The sequence below is a fragment of the Temnothorax curvispinosus genome, unplaced genomic scaffold (assembly GCF_003070985.1).
Source record: "Temnothorax curvispinosus isolate PA1 unplaced genomic scaffold, ASM307098v1 QBEX01017816.1, whole genome shotgun sequence".
Taxonomy (NCBI): domain Eukaryota; kingdom Metazoa; phylum Arthropoda; class Insecta; order Hymenoptera; family Formicidae; genus Temnothorax; species Temnothorax curvispinosus.
Window position 1 is genome coordinate 128,064 of NW_020227596.1, and position 16,082 is coordinate 144,145.

At 41.5% G+C, this 16,082-nt stretch overlaps 3 protein-coding genes across 9 annotated transcripts; 1 reads left to right on the plus strand and 2 right to left on the minus strand.

Moving 5' to 3' along the window:
- The first annotated feature begins 6 nt into the window (after window positions 1-6).
- LOC112467787 (lysophosphatidylcholine acyltransferase) lies at window positions 7-11,138 on the plus strand. 6 transcript variants are annotated; one of them, XM_025036598.1, is made up of 12 exons: window positions 638-853; window positions 954-1,255; window positions 3,707-3,852; window positions 6,473-6,687; window positions 7,670-7,782; window positions 8,301-8,455; window positions 8,553-8,690; window positions 8,774-8,899; window positions 8,995-9,139; window positions 9,225-9,323; window positions 9,411-9,555; window positions 9,882-11,138. In XM_025036598.1, exons 2-12 carry the CDS (start codon window positions 1,061-1,063, stop codon window positions 9,965-9,967), a joined length of 1,563 nt encoding a protein of 520 aa, XP_024892366.1. In that variant the 5' UTR covers window positions 638-853; window positions 954-1,060; the 3' UTR covers window positions 9,968-11,138. The 6 variants fall into 6 exon arrangements, with proteins under 6 accessions (XP_024892368.1, XP_024892369.1, XP_024892370.1 ...); XM_025036597.1 differs by lacking the exon at window positions 6,473-6,687 and adding an exon at window positions 5,271-5,488 and having other exon boundaries at window positions 642-853; XM_025036600.1 differs by lacking the exons at window positions 638-853; window positions 954-1,255; window positions 6,473-6,687 and adding exons at window positions 7-458; window positions 5,271-5,488.
- A 491-nt stretch (window positions 11,139-11,629) lies between these two features.
- LOC112467786 (formin-J-like) lies at window positions 11,630-14,958 on the minus strand. Of its 2 annotated transcripts, XM_025036595.1 has the most exons (6): window positions 14,867-14,958; window positions 14,368-14,794; window positions 13,923-14,033; window positions 13,477-13,707; window positions 13,098-13,355; window positions 11,630-12,930 (listed from the first exon to the last, which is right to left on the minus strand). In XM_025036595.1, exons 2-6 carry the CDS (start codon window positions 14,470-14,472, stop codon window positions 11,689-11,691), a joined length of 1,947 nt encoding a protein of 648 aa, XP_024892363.1. In that variant the 5' UTR covers window positions 14,473-14,794; window positions 14,867-14,958; the 3' UTR covers window positions 11,630-11,688. The 2 variants fall into 2 exon arrangements, with proteins under 2 accessions (XP_024892363.1, XP_024892364.1); XM_025036596.1 differs by lacking the exon at window positions 14,867-14,958 and having other exon boundaries at window positions 13,101-13,355; window positions 14,368-14,797.
- LOC112467788 lies at window positions 14,941-16,064 on the minus strand. The gene is made up of 3 exons (XM_025036604.1): window positions 15,895-16,064; window positions 15,611-15,824; window positions 14,941-15,493 (listed from the first exon to the last, which is right to left on the minus strand). Exons 1-3 carry the CDS (start codon window positions 16,006-16,008, stop codon window positions 14,958-14,960), a joined length of 864 nt encoding a protein of 287 aa, XP_024892372.1. The 5' UTR covers window positions 16,009-16,064; the 3' UTR covers window positions 14,941-14,957.
- Between the last annotated feature and the right edge of the window lie 18 nt (window positions 16,065-16,082).

The following is a 16,082-nucleotide window of genomic DNA, read 5'->3' on the forward strand; positions in this document are numbered from 1 at the left end:
CGGGAGGAGGCGCCGCGCCGAGGCCGCCGAGCGCTCGAGGTGGCGCGTGTCCGGGTAGCGCAGTCTACCGTTGACCGTTAACCCTTTCACACACGCGGAGGGGTGCGTGGTACGTGCGGCAGCGCTACGCGATATCCTCTCTCGTCGTATACGAGATAAACGTGTCGCTTCCTCTTGCTCGTGCTCTTTCTCTTCCCAGACGAGACTGACGAGAGGAAGGTCCGGACGTCGAGGGACGTTCGCGCGGACCCCATTCCCATTCCCATCCCCATCCCCATCCCCGGGAGTCTCGGGCGAGTTTTCACGAGGCTTCCCTCTTCCGTTCCTCGATGATGAACGGAAACGCGAAGAACCAGCGGCCGGACGCCGATGACATCGACGGCGCCTCCCTCGGCGCCGACATTCTCAACCCCTTCGTGCATCGGCTCGAGCTCGGCTCGACCTACGAGAAGCTCAAGGTCAGTACTTACCTCGCCGGAAACGGCTTCCCTTCCCCGGGATCGATGCTCGTGCGATCGCGTTTTAGGGGATGCCGCCACCGCCGCCGTCGCTGGAGAAACGGGTGTGCTTCGATCGCGGTGCCGAGAAAGTGCGCGTGAGTGTTGGAATGGAATTGCTTTTGCTTCGCAGTTTTACGCGAAATTTACAGGCGTCGTTCTGAACGACGGAACCGACGAAAGTGGTGATGACGATCGACGTCGACAAAATAATTCGGACGAGAGTCGCGTGACGAGTTTCAAACTCACGTCACGAAAACAATTGTTTGGAAAAATAGCCCGAAAAATTGAATTGCTAAGGAACCTACATTTCTCTCCAGCGATTCGAGTATCGCCTACTTTCCCGTCCCGAAATTGTAAGACATAACGGCACGCATAATTCAGAATATTCAGATGTAACAATATATGTAATGATTAATCAACACCGCATTATATAACAACGCATTGCGGTTCCAGGCTGTGTCGAAATAAGAACGCAGGAGTAATACCTATAGCGAAGGAAAACATTCGACGGGACGGCCGAGGAGATAGCGGGCCGGTTTTTCCTCCAAGTTGGTCGCGGCATGACTTTCACGCAGCGGGAATCGGCCAGGTCGTGCCGTCAACTTCGCGTCTATTACATTCGTTGGCTCCGTTTTTTTTTCCCCCGGACAAAGGAGATTTACGCCCGCTTGTTTGTCATCTCGCCCAATGGTCCACGACGCGAGGCGTGCGCCTCGTGCATTATTTCCGCCCCACTTTCCTCGGCACGTTGTCGCGTGAGTTTCCACGCGGAACACAATATGAATGTTAGTCACGTGCGTTAACCGTGAACAAGGTCATTACGAGCTATCGGTATACGTTCACTTGGGTTAGATGCTCTGATGCCTGATAAATTGCAATTTGGAAAGCTTAACACAGTATGCTGTATCCCTCCTCGTTTTATTGTCGAAACGTGTGTATTGCGCTTCCTCCTTCATCAAATCCGCTCGCTCTGACACGTCGAAACGTGTCAATGGGGACATTTCAACATTTGCAGACCGCAGTTGTTTGTATACACGCAGATTTCGCCTTCCTGTATATACAGATTTTGTTCGTATACAAACTTTTTATATTTAAAGGTCTAAAGACTTATTGCAGAGCAGGATTGTTTACGATAAGAGAAACAGGAAGTGTTATTCGCGCTCGTTGAACCTGTTTCCTCGTGTCCTAGTTCAGGTTTTGCGAAAAGCAGGACCCGTTGACGTTTTTTGCCGTCCACATATTTTGCGAGTCATTAAAATAGCAGCCTACGCTTTTCTAGCCGTTAAACCGTGATGCGAATTGGTGCTCCATCCGTGGACCGATGCTTTCTCTTGTTAAAACACCAGTGAAGTCTTGAGCGCGTGTAGAAAGCCCACATTCTAGATGTGGCGAGTGAATGAAGAACGGCAACATCGTTCTAACGGGACTCAAACTGGAAATATCGTTTCGAGAAATTGAGAAAATCAAATCGTATTACATTATTCTTTTAATTTATGTCACATTCGCTCTCTTTTTTACTTTCTCCTTTTACTCCAGATGCATTTCGCTTTATAAACATGTTCTAAATAATTACAGCTTGTACACATTAATCTTACACCTTAATGTTACACATTAATGTACGATTTTCTAGTACGTCTTGTTGCGAAACAGCGCAAAATACGGCCCTTAATATTTACAGTTACATCCGCGGGACAACTTTCTATACGCAAAAATCAGCGCATGACGAACGCGTGGAAGGCTTCTTTGTTAGTATTTGCGTGACGATTGCGTTATCGATTGGAGCAACTTGAATCGAGTGTTCCTATTGATCTTCGTTAAAAATTTCCTTCCACATTTGTTTTAATATCTGTACTTACACGAAATTCGCCTTCAGTTTCTTCTGTGGTCAGTGTCCCAATTCTCGTTCACCTTTGTTTGCAGGAAAATTATGTCATTGCAATCGCATTCGACTCGATCTGGGTCAAGAGCGATATTTATTTTTCTCATAACATATAAATTTGATGGGCATTCCCGGTAGAGACTTACTTTTGTATCATCACACATCCGGCGCATCAGTCTCGAGTTCTCGTCAGTAAAATGAAGCGAGATGGGACGAAGAATGGCTAAAGCACGGCTGATGTGCACCTAACGGAACGGCGAAACCTAACGAACGGTACTCGCATCCCATCTCCTTTCTGCTCTTTATTCTTTCTTTCTCTTCCTTTTTACGAGACAGAAAGCCGAAGCCTTCTGGTGGACGCCTCGTAACCTTGACCGCGTGAAACAGAAGATAAGTTAGTCCAAGAACCAATTACTTACTTACCTGCGTGTCCCATTTTACGATCCTGCGATACTGCTGCGAGGACATTCCGTCGATTTAAAATGAATTTTTAATGTCGCTCGAAATGAATTTCCTTAATGTGTTTTAAATATTGACGCCGCGCGTCTACATAGCATATTTATACGTAAACTAGAATGTCTGTCTGTGTATGTTTCTTATTAATTCTTGAACCTTTTTACCGAACCAAATTTTGTATAATTATATTCTTTAGACCCCTGCGGAAAATATAGGCTACCATAAAATCTGGATACCTTATTGCCCTCTTTTTTCTCTTGACTGCGATAATTTAAGTTTAACGCATTATTATATAAGTATAAGCAATATAAGAAGCTTGCAAACCTATTCAGTTTCGTTATATTTGCGTTGCGCATTATACATGGTAAGAAAGCTGCGCAATGACAGTATAACGATAACGCTTTTTTACCATATATAATATATGCGCAACGCAAATATAACAAAACTCGTTAAGAGTTACAGAATAGGTTCAAAAGCTTCTTGCTATTGTTAAGAAACTATCGTTACAGAATAGGCCCACTCTGGACAACACCGGATAGTTTAAGTTAGTTTAAAATACGTGAATGCCTATATAATTTATTGGACGTTAATAACTGCCAAAGCAAAGACTTCCGAATTGATAAGTCAAAAAATCAAACTTGTTCTAGCTGATTTTTCAATTTTACATTTGTGACAAATAATCGGAATATATGATACTAATTAAAATGTGTAGCTTAATTTTTATCGCGTCAAGTTATACCATTTTAATTTCAGAATATTGATATTGAATTTAAAATCTCTTAATTTCTTACTAAATTTAAAGTTAGCTTATAGATGTGGGAATTTAACTGATTTCTAAGATAATTTACACGGTAATGTTTTGGTGTTTCAGACGATATTCCTAACAATCGCCCTCCTGCCGTTCAGGCTAGCCGCAATCACGACTTTGATGATTCTTGCGTGGTTATTGGCCTGCCTCGGTTTGCACGGATTGTCCGAAGAGGATCTTCGGCGAGCCCCTCTCAAGGGATGGAGGCGGTATGTTTGAAGGAAGCCAAGCGACGGAATAATCGCGACGAGAAAAAGTGGTCCTTTTCCACACTTTTTTATTCCTTATTCTTCGAAAATCTTGTCTCTCTATCATGCTGTTCATATTAACACTACCTCTCGGAGTCGCTTTTTAATCTCTGTGTGGCTACGGTATAATCTTGCTTTATTAACAGACTAAACCTATGTTACTTACATCTTCGGATATCAACGCTTAGAAATCTTTAAACCTAGACACAACACACTTCTCGTATTTAAAAAAATACTACTTCTCAAAAATATTATAGATTTAATAATGCTTATAGTTTTACAGTGAACCTAGTAGATTCGAATTAAATGTACGATTTGGAGATCATATTCCAAAGCAATACGATTATATCCCAAAAACAAAGCGATACGACAGTGGGCTTCGGCTGTCCATGAAAGAGAGAGAGGGAGAGAGAGAGAGAGGTCGAATATATAAAAAATGCATATATCTCTACATACGAGACAAGGTTGTCTCTTCACCTTTAACAAAGTCCTTGTCTGCGATTTTATAACTGTTATTAAAACATTTTCGTGCTTAATGAAACGTTTCGTTCGTATGATATCTGTCCTCTTGTTCATTCAGTAACCCGCAACATTTTGCAATGTGGTTATTTCTAATTTATTAACATCATCAAGATTGATATGCGTTCTCTAAATTTATAACTTAATTATCAATTAATTTTCGAATGTCGTAAATTTATATGCATATTATTTAACAAAACATTTTCTCTTTTATAGTATATCAATATCATATATTTGAACGAAAAAAACGGTAGTTAGTTGACAGAGAAGTTGCGGTACTGTTTATTTATATCTCTTTTGTAATTTAGTCATGCGTTACTGTCAAGGTCTTACGATAAGAAAAGTGTATGAGACGACCTTGTACCATAATGCAATATTATGACGGGTTCAGCTGGAAGAAATATTTTTAAAGTACTTTTAAAAAGGTATTGCACATAGTGGGGGATTGCAAGTTTCTAAATTATTCATGAAACGGATACATGTTTAGATTTATACGATTAGTGTCACTTTCGAACTAGCACTTATTTGAATAAGAGCATAAATTAATGCTGCATTATTAATTAAATCACGTAAAAACTCTAAAGATTAAAAGAATTTCTAGAGAATGTTTTCTAAACTCTATTATAATATTTTCAAGTATTTTCTAAATATTCCTGAAACTTGTCTAGATTTAAGGATTTTTGCGAGATAAAAATACAAATCGTTTATCGAAATCATAAATCTCCATACGCTTCCCTAAATTCCGAGAAACGCTTATACGAGTCCCGCTAATCATTTTAGACTCCCTTACGAGAGTAGAAATAGAGAATTGCATCGGACGATGGTGCATGCGCATTGCAAATTAAACCACTTAAAAACAGAGACATGCGCATCGTGATCTGCTGGATGATGCGGGCGTTATTTCTCTGCGGTGGATTTCATCACCTGAAGGTCAAGGGCCGAAAGGCGGAAACTAAGGACGCACCGGTGCTGGCTCTCGCCCCGCATTCCAGCTTCTTCGATGCACTTCCGGTCGTGTACCTCGGCGGGCCGAGCATCGTTGCCAAAGGGGAGAGTAGCCGTCTCCCTTTCTTTGGAAGTAGGTCGTCCACCATCGCATTGTCATGTGTTGGTGAATTAAACTGATTAATAAGAGAGAAGTCGCTATATTTTTTTCAAATCAAGGCCGATTTAAAAATGAAGTAAATCACAGTAGTCGATCAACGTCGGCGAAACTGCGAGAGAAAACCGCTGATTTTAAGGCCAAATTGCAATATAATCAGTTTTAATTTAGATTCACGACCTCTCTTCTTGTGGGAATGACCGATCTCCGCTTGATATTACAAACTCGCTATCTAATCATTAACTTTATTGTACATTATATTCTACGCGTATATGGTGGATGGGATTTATTTTTCAGTAACTAACTCCGACAGTTTTAACAATTGTTGCTAACGTGGTTTTTATACAATATATGTGTTTAATTTTATTTAACAGGTAACTTAATCGCGATTAAACCGAAAGGCACTAACTAAGGATTTTAATAAATTAATTGAATAACACTTGTTGACTCCCTGATGCATTACGAAGTATCCGTATTTGTTAAATTTTAATTTACATTGCGCATAATGTTATTTAAAAGCTATAGATCAAGTTATAAATATGTAGAAATAAATTTGAATATCGATACGCGTACTGCATTAGAGAGAGACGAAAAGGAAGTGCGCAGGAGGCACGTGTACATTGTATACAATTTAAATTCTGCGAAGCGCACTAACGATCATCGAAACTTGGGTTACTAATCGAACGCTTTCACCGTCTTTTTGTCCCTTTTCTTTCCGTCGCTCAATCGCATAGAAAGTTCATCGGACGTACTCGCTTGTAAACGCATTTCGCTCTTTCGTAGTATATGATTCGAGTATCAGCCGATACACTCGGCTGTCGCGATATCCCGCGTTCTCTCCGTGATGATACTATCAAGTCGTGGACACGTCTTCCTCGGTACTACGACATTTAAATACTTTGGAGTTATCCAACGTTCGAGCAATTCCATTGCATATACCTTGTCGGTTGAAACCCGCAGAAAATTAGTACCATGGATATGTTTCGTGGGCCGACTCACTTACCAGGCCGGCGGGATGAAAATCGTGGTCCGAGGGAAACAGGCTTCCAGATCGGAAGCTCCGATTCTGGTCCTCGCGCCACACTCGACCTTTATCGACGGCGGCATCGTTTACGTCACCGGATTCCCTTCGATCATCGTCAGACGAGAGTCGGGATTGAATCCGTTTATCGGAAGTAGGTGATACACTTTTGTTTCTTTTAATTTTTTTCTCTATTAGCTCCTACGTACATCTACGAATTTACTAATCATTCGAAATATTCAAGATATTACTTATTATGACATTGAATATACTTGCGCGTGATTAGACTTGAGCCGAGTAAAATTATGTTAATATCAAGGTACGCGCATACTGAAGAAGTTAATGAAATCTTCGAGGCCCGTGCTATAAATACGCATACCGAAAAAGTTAATGAAATCATCGAGACTCACGCTACAATACGTGAGATCTTTTTAAATGAAAAATTAGGTCTCGAGCATCATCGACATTGTTAGCAAACGTAAAAGTGGCCTGTAATGATTATTTCAAAATCGCCCAACGATAATTATTATGTCCAATGTGACACGTACGGTATTGTATATCGTATTGTTTTCCTGTCGCTTATAGATAACAATGTCAATTAAGCACGCTCAACTGCCAATCTTTTTTTACTTTATGAAGATCGAATGTCGACGATTTTTTTTTATCAAAAAAATTAATTCCTGATATTTTATTAGAAGTAATAGTGTTATGTTTTATATTGATTAATGAATCCCATTCACCATTGTATAACGAATGATTTTGGAGAAGGTACACTTGTAAGAATTCAGAATTCTATTACCTAACACCCTGAGTTGCGGTTTAACAAAACAATGATCCGTTTGCTTATGCAAACTTGCAAAAGAATCGGTCTCGATCTTCTGTAAGGATGGCGTAATGAGTTTCCGGTCTCGGGTGGTCATTGACTGATCGACTTTAAATAAGCAATCGTGACAAATCGCTCGTAAGACTTTCTTACAGGATGTATTACTTCAAAATAAATTCTTACGCAACGAAGCTAAAGATAATTGGCTCAATCAATCCGAATAATGTCAAGCGAGATCTAAAGCGTGATTATTAGTAAGTATTATGAAATCGACTATACTTTCCCGCACTTTTTTGATGTTTGATGTACGTAGAACTTATCAACTATACGCAGCCGGTCTATGTATGGAGGGAAGATCCGAATTCCCGCCAGAATACTATCAAGGAGATCATTGAGAGGACTACTTCCAAGGAGGATTGGCCACAGGTAAACAGAATATTAAACTATTAGTGAAGTTTTATAGCGTACATACTGAATGTGTAAGCAGCGTGAGGAAGAGAGAGAATTTATAAATATACACATTGAATATATAAAAATAGAATTAACGCGCATGCCGTAGCACATTCTGATGTGGCTTGACGTTTACTAATGCACATTACGATCTCTTAAGATATTCCGCGTATATATATTATAGCAGTTGGCGGACGCTCCGAAAATTTATTGTAACTCGAGAAATAAAGTCTAAATAGGATTTGTGCTCGAGTGACATTTTTTTTCTCCGCTTTGTATTCGTCCCTTGAAGTATTGACATGATTATGAGTCACTCTGTGACAGAGTTTGTAAAGTTTATAGAACTGAGTTTATATAAAGTTTGCGGAAGTTGTAACTTTTTATGATATTCTCAATAATTCATGGGTGCAAGATGCACGTAAGCTTGCAATCAAGCCGTAAATCGCTACCCTCGCGTCTGCTGGTGTAATTGACCCTAATACTATTCTCCACAGGTTATGATATTTCCCGAAGGAACTTGTACAAACCGGTCGTGCTTGATTACGTTCAAATCGGGTGCCTTTTATCCCGGTGTGCCGGTGCAACCTGTGTGCATCAGGTATCCCAACAAATTGGACACGGTAACGTGGACATGGGAAGGCCCTGGCGCGTAAGTATAGAGAACTATCTTCTTTCTTTTTATTTATTTTTATACATTTATTTTTTATCCGCTTTGTCTGTTATCTGTTGCCTTACATCCGTTGCAGATTGAAATTGCTATGGTTGACGTTAACGCAGTTAAACAGTAGTTGCGAGATAGAATTTCTACCTGTCTATAATCCGAGCGAGGCGGAAAAACTGGATCCCAAGCTGTACGCAAACAATGTACGACGTCTTATGGCAGAGTGAGTTTTTTTTGTGTGTGCAACGGACCGGGAGTCCCGAAAGTGTATGGTTCCTTGGAAAGATAATTCTTTTGATTTTACAGAGCGTTGAAAATTCCCGTTTCGGATTACACATACGATGATTGCCGGATCATTAGAAAGGCCCATCAGCTACATCTTCCGCATGCGTCCAATATTGTAAAAAGCCATAAACTTCGGTACAAATTAGGGTAGGTAGCGAATAATAATATGACCATTACGTAATCTATGTATATTAAATCCCTATCAATTAATTAGGTTGTTAATAATTTTGATTCATGTATAGTTTAGTGGCATCGAAAACTGAAGAAGAACTCGTCCAGAAGAAGACGACGAACTTTGGCGATGTAAATCTGCAAGAGTTCGCGCAGATCCTTAGATTGGACGACAAGGATCCAACTACTCAACAACTGTTTCGCATTCACGACAAGGTCCGCATACATATAATATAAAATTTAAATAATGCATGCATAGATGATATAATTTAATAAAAAAAAAATTATGTATATTTTGCAGTACGGACAGGGAAAGATCGACCTTGAAGAATATATCTTCACCGTGTTGGCGACGGCGAATGCGTCTTCGGAACTAGACAAGGTCGAGATTGCATTCGACGTAAGTGCAAACTATTTAAGTATAAGTCTACCATATATACATATAATATGTAAACTTTTATTTTTACGCGATCATATTGTGCTATAGATATGCGGCTCGAAAGCAGCGTTGTGTTTAACCCAGTCGGAACTCAGAAAAGCCTTGAGGTTATCGATACGCATGCAACCGGAGGAATCCGACAGTATCTTTCAGCTCGCCAAAAGTGACGAGAGCGCTTGCACAGTGACCTTTGGTAAACACATGATCACAAGATTTATTTTCTCCCAACAATTAAGACTCTTGTTTCGCAGCCATATTGAATGTCAGAAGAGAGAATTATACATTTATTAATACGATAAAATAAAAGAAAAAATATTTCTGTATATCTTATCATTTTATATTAGCAAATTCAAGTGATAACGTACGAAAAAACTGATTTATTTGCGATGTATAGCGTAAGAAAAAAGAATTACAATTTCTCGCTTCTGACATTGTATAAACCGATATGGATAAGAAAACAGGCGTTTTAATATATCGCGAAGTGGAGAGTTTTTCTTCAAATCTATTTATTTCTTGCAGACGATGTTATGACGCAACTGTCGAATCGAACGGAGTACGCACATTTATTCGCCGCGAATAACGAAAGCTCCAAGAAGGCCATTTGAAAGTGTCTTTTAGAGCCCGATGTTTCTTCTAGAGAACATCGAGGTAGACCTTTCCTTAGCCCTATCTGCTCCACTCCTGTATAAAACCGTATCCAAGGTGCTTCGAGGGTTTAATTTTAAAGCAAAACTAATTTGTCGTCTACGGAAGTTGCAGTTGCATGTAAGCGGCAATTTAGACAGCTAGCTCACGTCTTTCCTATAATCTTGTAAATTAGAAGAAGTCGAGAATTTAGTAACTTAGAATTTTAGAAACCTAAAATTCTAAAATTCGAGCATTCTAAATGATTATAGATTGATAATTCGTGAGTAATTTAGCTATGAAAGTCCTAGAATCCGTGGATATGAAAACTCAAAGATACGCGACGTATCCTAGACTCCGAAAATTTAAAGATTCGAGGATTCTACAATTTAGAGGTCGAAGATATCGAAACTTGAAGATCGAGAGTTTTTGGAAAATGGAAAGCCTGGATCTGAAGAAGCAACCGTCTTAGTAATTGTACATTTAAGGATAAATTAGAATATGGAGATTCGAGGATCCTATGAGGCTTATTTCCAAGATCTACGATTGGCAAAATCCGAAAAAGGCAACCGATTCTTGCACTTTTTGATGTACAGTACATATTATATACAGTGATCCGGTCATTAAGCTTCTTGCTAACTCTAAGGGATCTAAGTATCCGTGATGTAGGGCTTGGACGCGCATTTAGAGGAAAAGGAGGGCAGGTAATGACATAATTTATTTTTCGACCCTGTGGTCCGACACCGCGATATTCGATGCACATGTACAGATATGCGATCATGCACGAAAATATACATATGCGCTAAATTGTGTACATACTTGTTGCACACCATGAACCGGCATGTATGTAAACACATACATACCAATATGTATAAGAATAGACGAAGAGATTGTGCGAATCGATCGTATATGCCGTCTGCGTATGCGCGCGCAAGTGCATTCATGTGTGTACGTATGTATGTATATAGAAAGAAGATATGTGTATGTGTGTATAGTCAGATTACCCACTTTGTAATATCTGTATATGAACAAGATGGCCAAAGTTTAACAGTGCGCACTGTTAGCGGTCATTCTGAGTTAAAAACAGATATATTGAGTTATAGAACATTTTACTACACATATGTTGAAATAACAGTATTTATTGAACCGAAACTGTTGCTTTCAGTGCGTCGAATTATTCTACTGAGACAATAACTTTTAGCCAAAGAAACCGCTTATATTTCGTTAAATGGATATTATATAAACGCGCACGCGCGCAATTAACAATTAATGTTTAAAATAATCTTAAGTTTAATAATTTTTTTAATGATAAATGCAATTTGTTACCGTGATATGCATATTAGACTAACTGACAGTAGGTAGTACAAGTTTTTAGCACAAATTGAAAGCGAGTTAGACGAAACTCAATAACTTATATGGCGACGTGAAGAACAAATGCAGCGGTAGCGAGTAAAGTATTGGCAAATCCTACGCTAAGATGCAAAAATTTTTAAACGTACGATGACTTAGAGATATAAATTATTTAGGTCTCAAAGTTTTCACGACGTTTGGCAAACGTATTAACGTGCGTTTTCATGATCCCATATTTCCATCTATCCGGTTAAACAATCCATCACGGTTAGACAAATAAAAAATGCAAGCAGTATTTATATATTGACGCTTTATTAGCATGTAACTTGACTCAAGGTATATTTAAAGGATATTACAATCGTGTGACTTCGGAGTTATTGATAGCCCGTAGTTTTCCGTCGGAATGACTAGACCGTCTGTGTCTGACTTGAGTTGACTGACTATGGGTCGATGGGACGTATCCCGCCGCCTCGTCGGCGCGTTTATGTTTGTCCAGCTGAACGAATCGCGAGCTAGGTCCACCGCCACCGCCGTCCAGACACTCGCAGCTCAGACTCGCCTGGTCGACGTCGCCTTGGTACGGCCCCGGTGGAATCAGCAAGCTTTCCGTCGACTTGGTCGGCTGAAAGTGTCGGCTGACTGTCGAACTCGTCACTGTAGAGTATACAGTGCTACCGCTGGCACCGCTGTTCTTTCGCTGTACGCTGATCGGCGTCTTTGATCTGCTGGTACCGCCACCGCCACTGCTGTGCGACCCCTTACCAGGACGTTCCGCGCTGTGGGTCTTGATGGTCACAGTATCCAGATAACCGTAACCGAAGCCGTATCCTCCGAAGGCTTTGGTAGTCAGATTATCCCAGGATTTAGGCTTAGCGTACTGAAGGCACGGCGGTGGTCGCTGGTGCACACTCGGGTCCCAGTACAGGGTGTCGGTGCTGAGGCTAGTCGAGCAGGAGGCGACGCTCTCGGCTGTCGTCGAGACGTCACTACTGGTAATTGAATGAAGACTATGACCGGATGTGCGAGGGCAACTGTGAGTGTTAGGTTGCTGCTGTGATTGTTGGTCTCGTTGTCCTTGAACGTGATGGTGCTGCATGTTAGCTTGTTGCTGCTGTTGCTGCTGTTGCTGTTGTTGCTGCTGCTGCTGTTGCTGTTGATGGAGAGCCTGCTCGTTGCGGGCGCGCCGTTGTTTCTCGCGACGTCGACGACTAGGCACACAATTCGGGTCGCAACAGGGACTGGCGAGATCATAAGCATCTAGACTAACGGTGTCGGACTGCTCTCGGCGACGATTCGCGCTGGAGATGCAAGCGACGCAGAGATTGTTTTGAGGAGCCGAATGTAACGACGGGCCTTCACCAGCAACGGACGATTGCTGCTGTTGCTGCTGGCAGGACTGTTTGTGAGATTTGCTCTTCGCGGGTGTACCCATCATACCGTTTGTCTGGTGGTAACTGTGGCGCAAAGAGGTCACCGTAGATTCGCTCGACATCTTCGAGAGGAAGTGATGATGGTCGCTGCGAGAACGAGGCGGTCCGACTGTCACGAGGCAAGCGGCACTACGTGGTATAAGACATGGTCGCCCATCCGCGAACTGAAAAATACGTCTGCGTTCAGATTTGAATCGCGCGAATGTAGAAATGATTATAAAATCTTATTGTAATTATATGACTGTATATTTGGAAATTTTACTGTGTGTGTGTGTGTGTGTGTAGCATCAATTTTTTTTATTTTTATTACAGAAACATAAATATCGGCTACCACGTTATAAAGTAGAAGATGCTCGGTGGAGGTTGCCGGCCGGCAGCATTGAATCGTGGAAGAGTTGAAGCTAGAAGAAGGCGATGGTTGATTGGGATTAGAGCCGATGCTATTAGGCGTTCTTTTGCGCGCTGGCAGTGAATGGGTCTTCCATCGTCCCATTAGAATAGACCGTTCTCTCTCGCACAGCCTCTCCAGTTCGCCCAGGCGAGATTGGAGAGCACGTTGTAATTCGATATAACGCATATGTAATTCCACCTGGAATCATCCATACGTTTAGCCCACTAAAGTCCAATTTGTGTTGTCGTCAAATCAGAAAAGATTACGTTGAAAGTGCAAGATTATGAAAACTATCGACAACAATCGGGTTTTCGCTTACCTTTCTGACGCAATCTTCGAAAGATACGACCATCCGCATTCTGGTATCACAGTTCTTGATGAAGTTGACTAGGGTCTTATGATCGGCTCTGTCCATCTCATGGCCGTTTATAGAGAGTATCACGTCACCCTCCCGCATACCAGCTTTGAATGCTGGTCCATCATATTCCACGTAATCCACGTAAGTTACCATCTCTATTTCCTGCTCCCTCTTGTAATGTATTCCGTAGCTCTGTCAAATCGATAAAGATCAAATTATTAATAGTTTTAGACGCTTGAGACATATTTGTAAATAAAATATGCTTAATTTGTTTTCTTATGAGTTTTTAAAATTTTAGATTACGCGGATATTTCAATAATAGAACGAGCGGTCGTAGACTCCGTTGGAGAGATCGAGATATCACGTTTCTTATCTAATGCAGTAACAGAGTAACAAATCAGCCTCACCTGTAACGTGAAACCGTACGTGCCATTCTTCTTCTCAACAATGATCGTCCGGCGACGTCTGTCTTCGTCAGCGCGTGCAACTCTATCGGACTTGGTTCTCTCGAGAACAGCCTGAAGAGAAAAAAAATGCTTATCGCTAAGTTTATAAATGCGTTTGAGTCTATTTTATGCAATTTTATAATAAATCTGATAAATGAAAAGAATTATAGTAAGCGCCGTCATGCTTGACGACTGATGAAATTTCTGCGACTCTCTAAAATCTCTAAAAGCGACGACGAATAAGCGGAAGGACAGCGGATGTACAGGTAACAATTTTAAAATCAATGAACGTCTGATCAGGTCGACAATACGTCGGAATAACAATGCCTCCATTTTCTTCTCGGTTTAATTGGATATACCGCGGGGCGCGGGAGAGTATAGGCAGAAGCAACTCGAGGATAATTACACATTCGACGACGCCGCTCCATTCCTCCTCGTCGCTGTTATCGACACCGGGTGCCCGTCGTTGCCCGGTGCCGGCGGTGCTTGTATTCTGCGGCGAGCTGTTCATGATCGTGCGAGGAGGTCTGTGGTGAGCATCCGGGTCCTTGCCGTTGCCGGGGTGCCATCAACACCACGGTCAGGCGCCTCCACCGAGGTCGGCGAAGGGTTAACACGCGTCCCGACGCCGCACGACGCCGCGACGGCACGTCTCTGTCGCGGAGCGGTCGACTATCTCATACGTTCATCGCGCAGACGCAACAATATCGGCCTAGCACCCTACAGCGTGATAAGGGGTCGGCGGGGATGAGAGCGGTGGTGTCGTCGACCGGGCCTCCCTTCCTCTCCTGTAGTAGCATCCCTCTGGTATCATCGCGACGCCCCCCGCAACGCTGAACAGGAATAAACGGAGATTTAAATACGCAGGAGCGGATGCTGGATGAGGATGGAAACGATACGGTTACCAATTGACTGAGAGCCTTCGCTATATCGAATATCTTGATTTCTGAATTTTTTATCTGTTAACTTTTAGAAACGTTCTGAGCTTTTCTCCACTCATGTTAAATATTTGATATTCGACCTGGCGCAATTACAAGTCCGTTCTTCTTTAACGGCGCAGCCACATTTTCTAACAGTTTCCTTGCTTTTCGTGATATCCCGCACACCGCGACAACACGGTGCACATAATTTATCCTTCTTGATATCCTCTGGTTTTTTTCGCTGGCGTTCATTGGCGCTAACATAGCGGATCCTTGCAGCTTCTCCGCTGCCATCGCCATTCTTAGGAGAGCACACGCATTTTATCTGTCGTCTATCTGAAGCGGAAGTGACCCTCTTACATAGATACACAGGACTATCATTGACACCCTTGAAAAGATAGGGTTCCTTGTTGTGAGGAAGCTGAAATTGCGTGACAATCTTCTTGCCGAAACACGAGGCGCGAATGAAGACCGTGACTTCGCCTACGTGTTGCCCTGTCGCTGTGGTAATTTTAAAAGCGTTCTTCATCGTTTTGTACGGATTACTGCGCTGAGAGACGTGCATGCTCAGCAGGGAGTTCATGAGGTCGTGAAGTTGGATCTGGTGAGTGCCTATACATCAAAGAATATATCTTCATAACATTTAGGTGAAATTCTAATCTCTCGATTAAAATCTGATAACAATGTTGAAGAAAAATAATAAAATAAAGCAGGCAAAAATTCACAGACCGATTAGCATCACGTCCGGCAAAACTCCTGGCGGTAGTTCCTTGTAAACGGACATTGTTATAGGGAAGTTGCACAATGGTTTCTCTAGGACATTGTCTGGAAGAGCAAATAAGCAGGACTTGCCCTTTTTGAAGACTTGCGATCCATTGTGGATACAGGCACAAGATTCTGTTGGTGTTTCTTGATAGATATTGATAGGGGGCAAGTTCAATATCTATAGTGATTATTATAATAATATTAGCGAATTAATAAATGGATTAATAAGTACGGAGTTCAACTTTTACTTGAAACGAGACGCATGTTTTGGCCGGCAATATTTCATCAAAGATCGCTCGTATTGTAGGAATATTGACTGTATCAACTAATAATTCTATCAAAATCAGTTGTGCTCCTTCCATTAGTTTCTCTTTCCGTTATATATTTCTATGTAAATTAATTAAGAGATTGCGGTTAATGTAATATATATTTATAT

What these genes read in the sequence shown, in the direction of transcription:
- LOC112467787 (XM_025036597.1), top strand. Translation starts at nt 1,061, where the DNA reads ATGACTTTCACGCAGCGGGAATCGGCCAGGTCGTGCCGTCAACTTCGC. An exon ending in CCTCTCAAGGGATGGAGGCG is followed by an intron (nt 3,853 to 5,270) that starts GTATGTTTGAAG and finishes ACTTAAAAACAG; the next exon opens with AGACATGCGCATCGTGATCT. An exon ending in CGCTTGCACAGTGACCTTTG is followed by an intron (nt 9,556 to 9,881) that starts GTAAACACATGA and finishes TATTTCTTGCAG; the next exon opens with ACGATGTTATGACGCAACTG.
- LOC112467786 (XM_025036595.1), bottom strand. Translation starts at nt 14,472, where the DNA reads ATGAACAGCTCGCCGCAGAATACAAGCACCGCCGGCACCGGGCAACGA. An exon ending in GGAGCGGCGTCGTCGAATGT is followed by an intron (nt 14,034 to 14,367) that starts GTAATTATCCTC and finishes TTTTCTCTTCAG; the next exon opens with GCTGTTCTCGAGAGAACCAA. An exon ending in TCGAAGATTGCGTCAGAAAG is followed by an intron (nt 13,356 to 13,476) that starts GTAAGCGAAAAC and finishes GGATGATTCCAG; the next exon opens with GTGGAATTACATATGCGTTA.
- LOC112467788 (XM_025036604.1), bottom strand. Translation starts at nt 16,008, where the DNA reads ATGGAAGGAGCACAACTGATTTTGATAGAATTATTAGTTGATACAGTC. An exon ending in AAACATGCGTCTCGTTTCAA is followed by an intron (nt 15,825 to 15,894) that starts GTAAAAGTTGAA and finishes TAATCACTATAG; the next exon opens with ATATTGAACTTGCCCCCTAT. An exon ending in GCCGGACGTGATGCTAATCG is followed by an intron (nt 15,494 to 15,610) that starts GTCTGTGAATTT and finishes TTTGATGTATAG; the next exon opens with GCACTCACCAGATCCAACTT.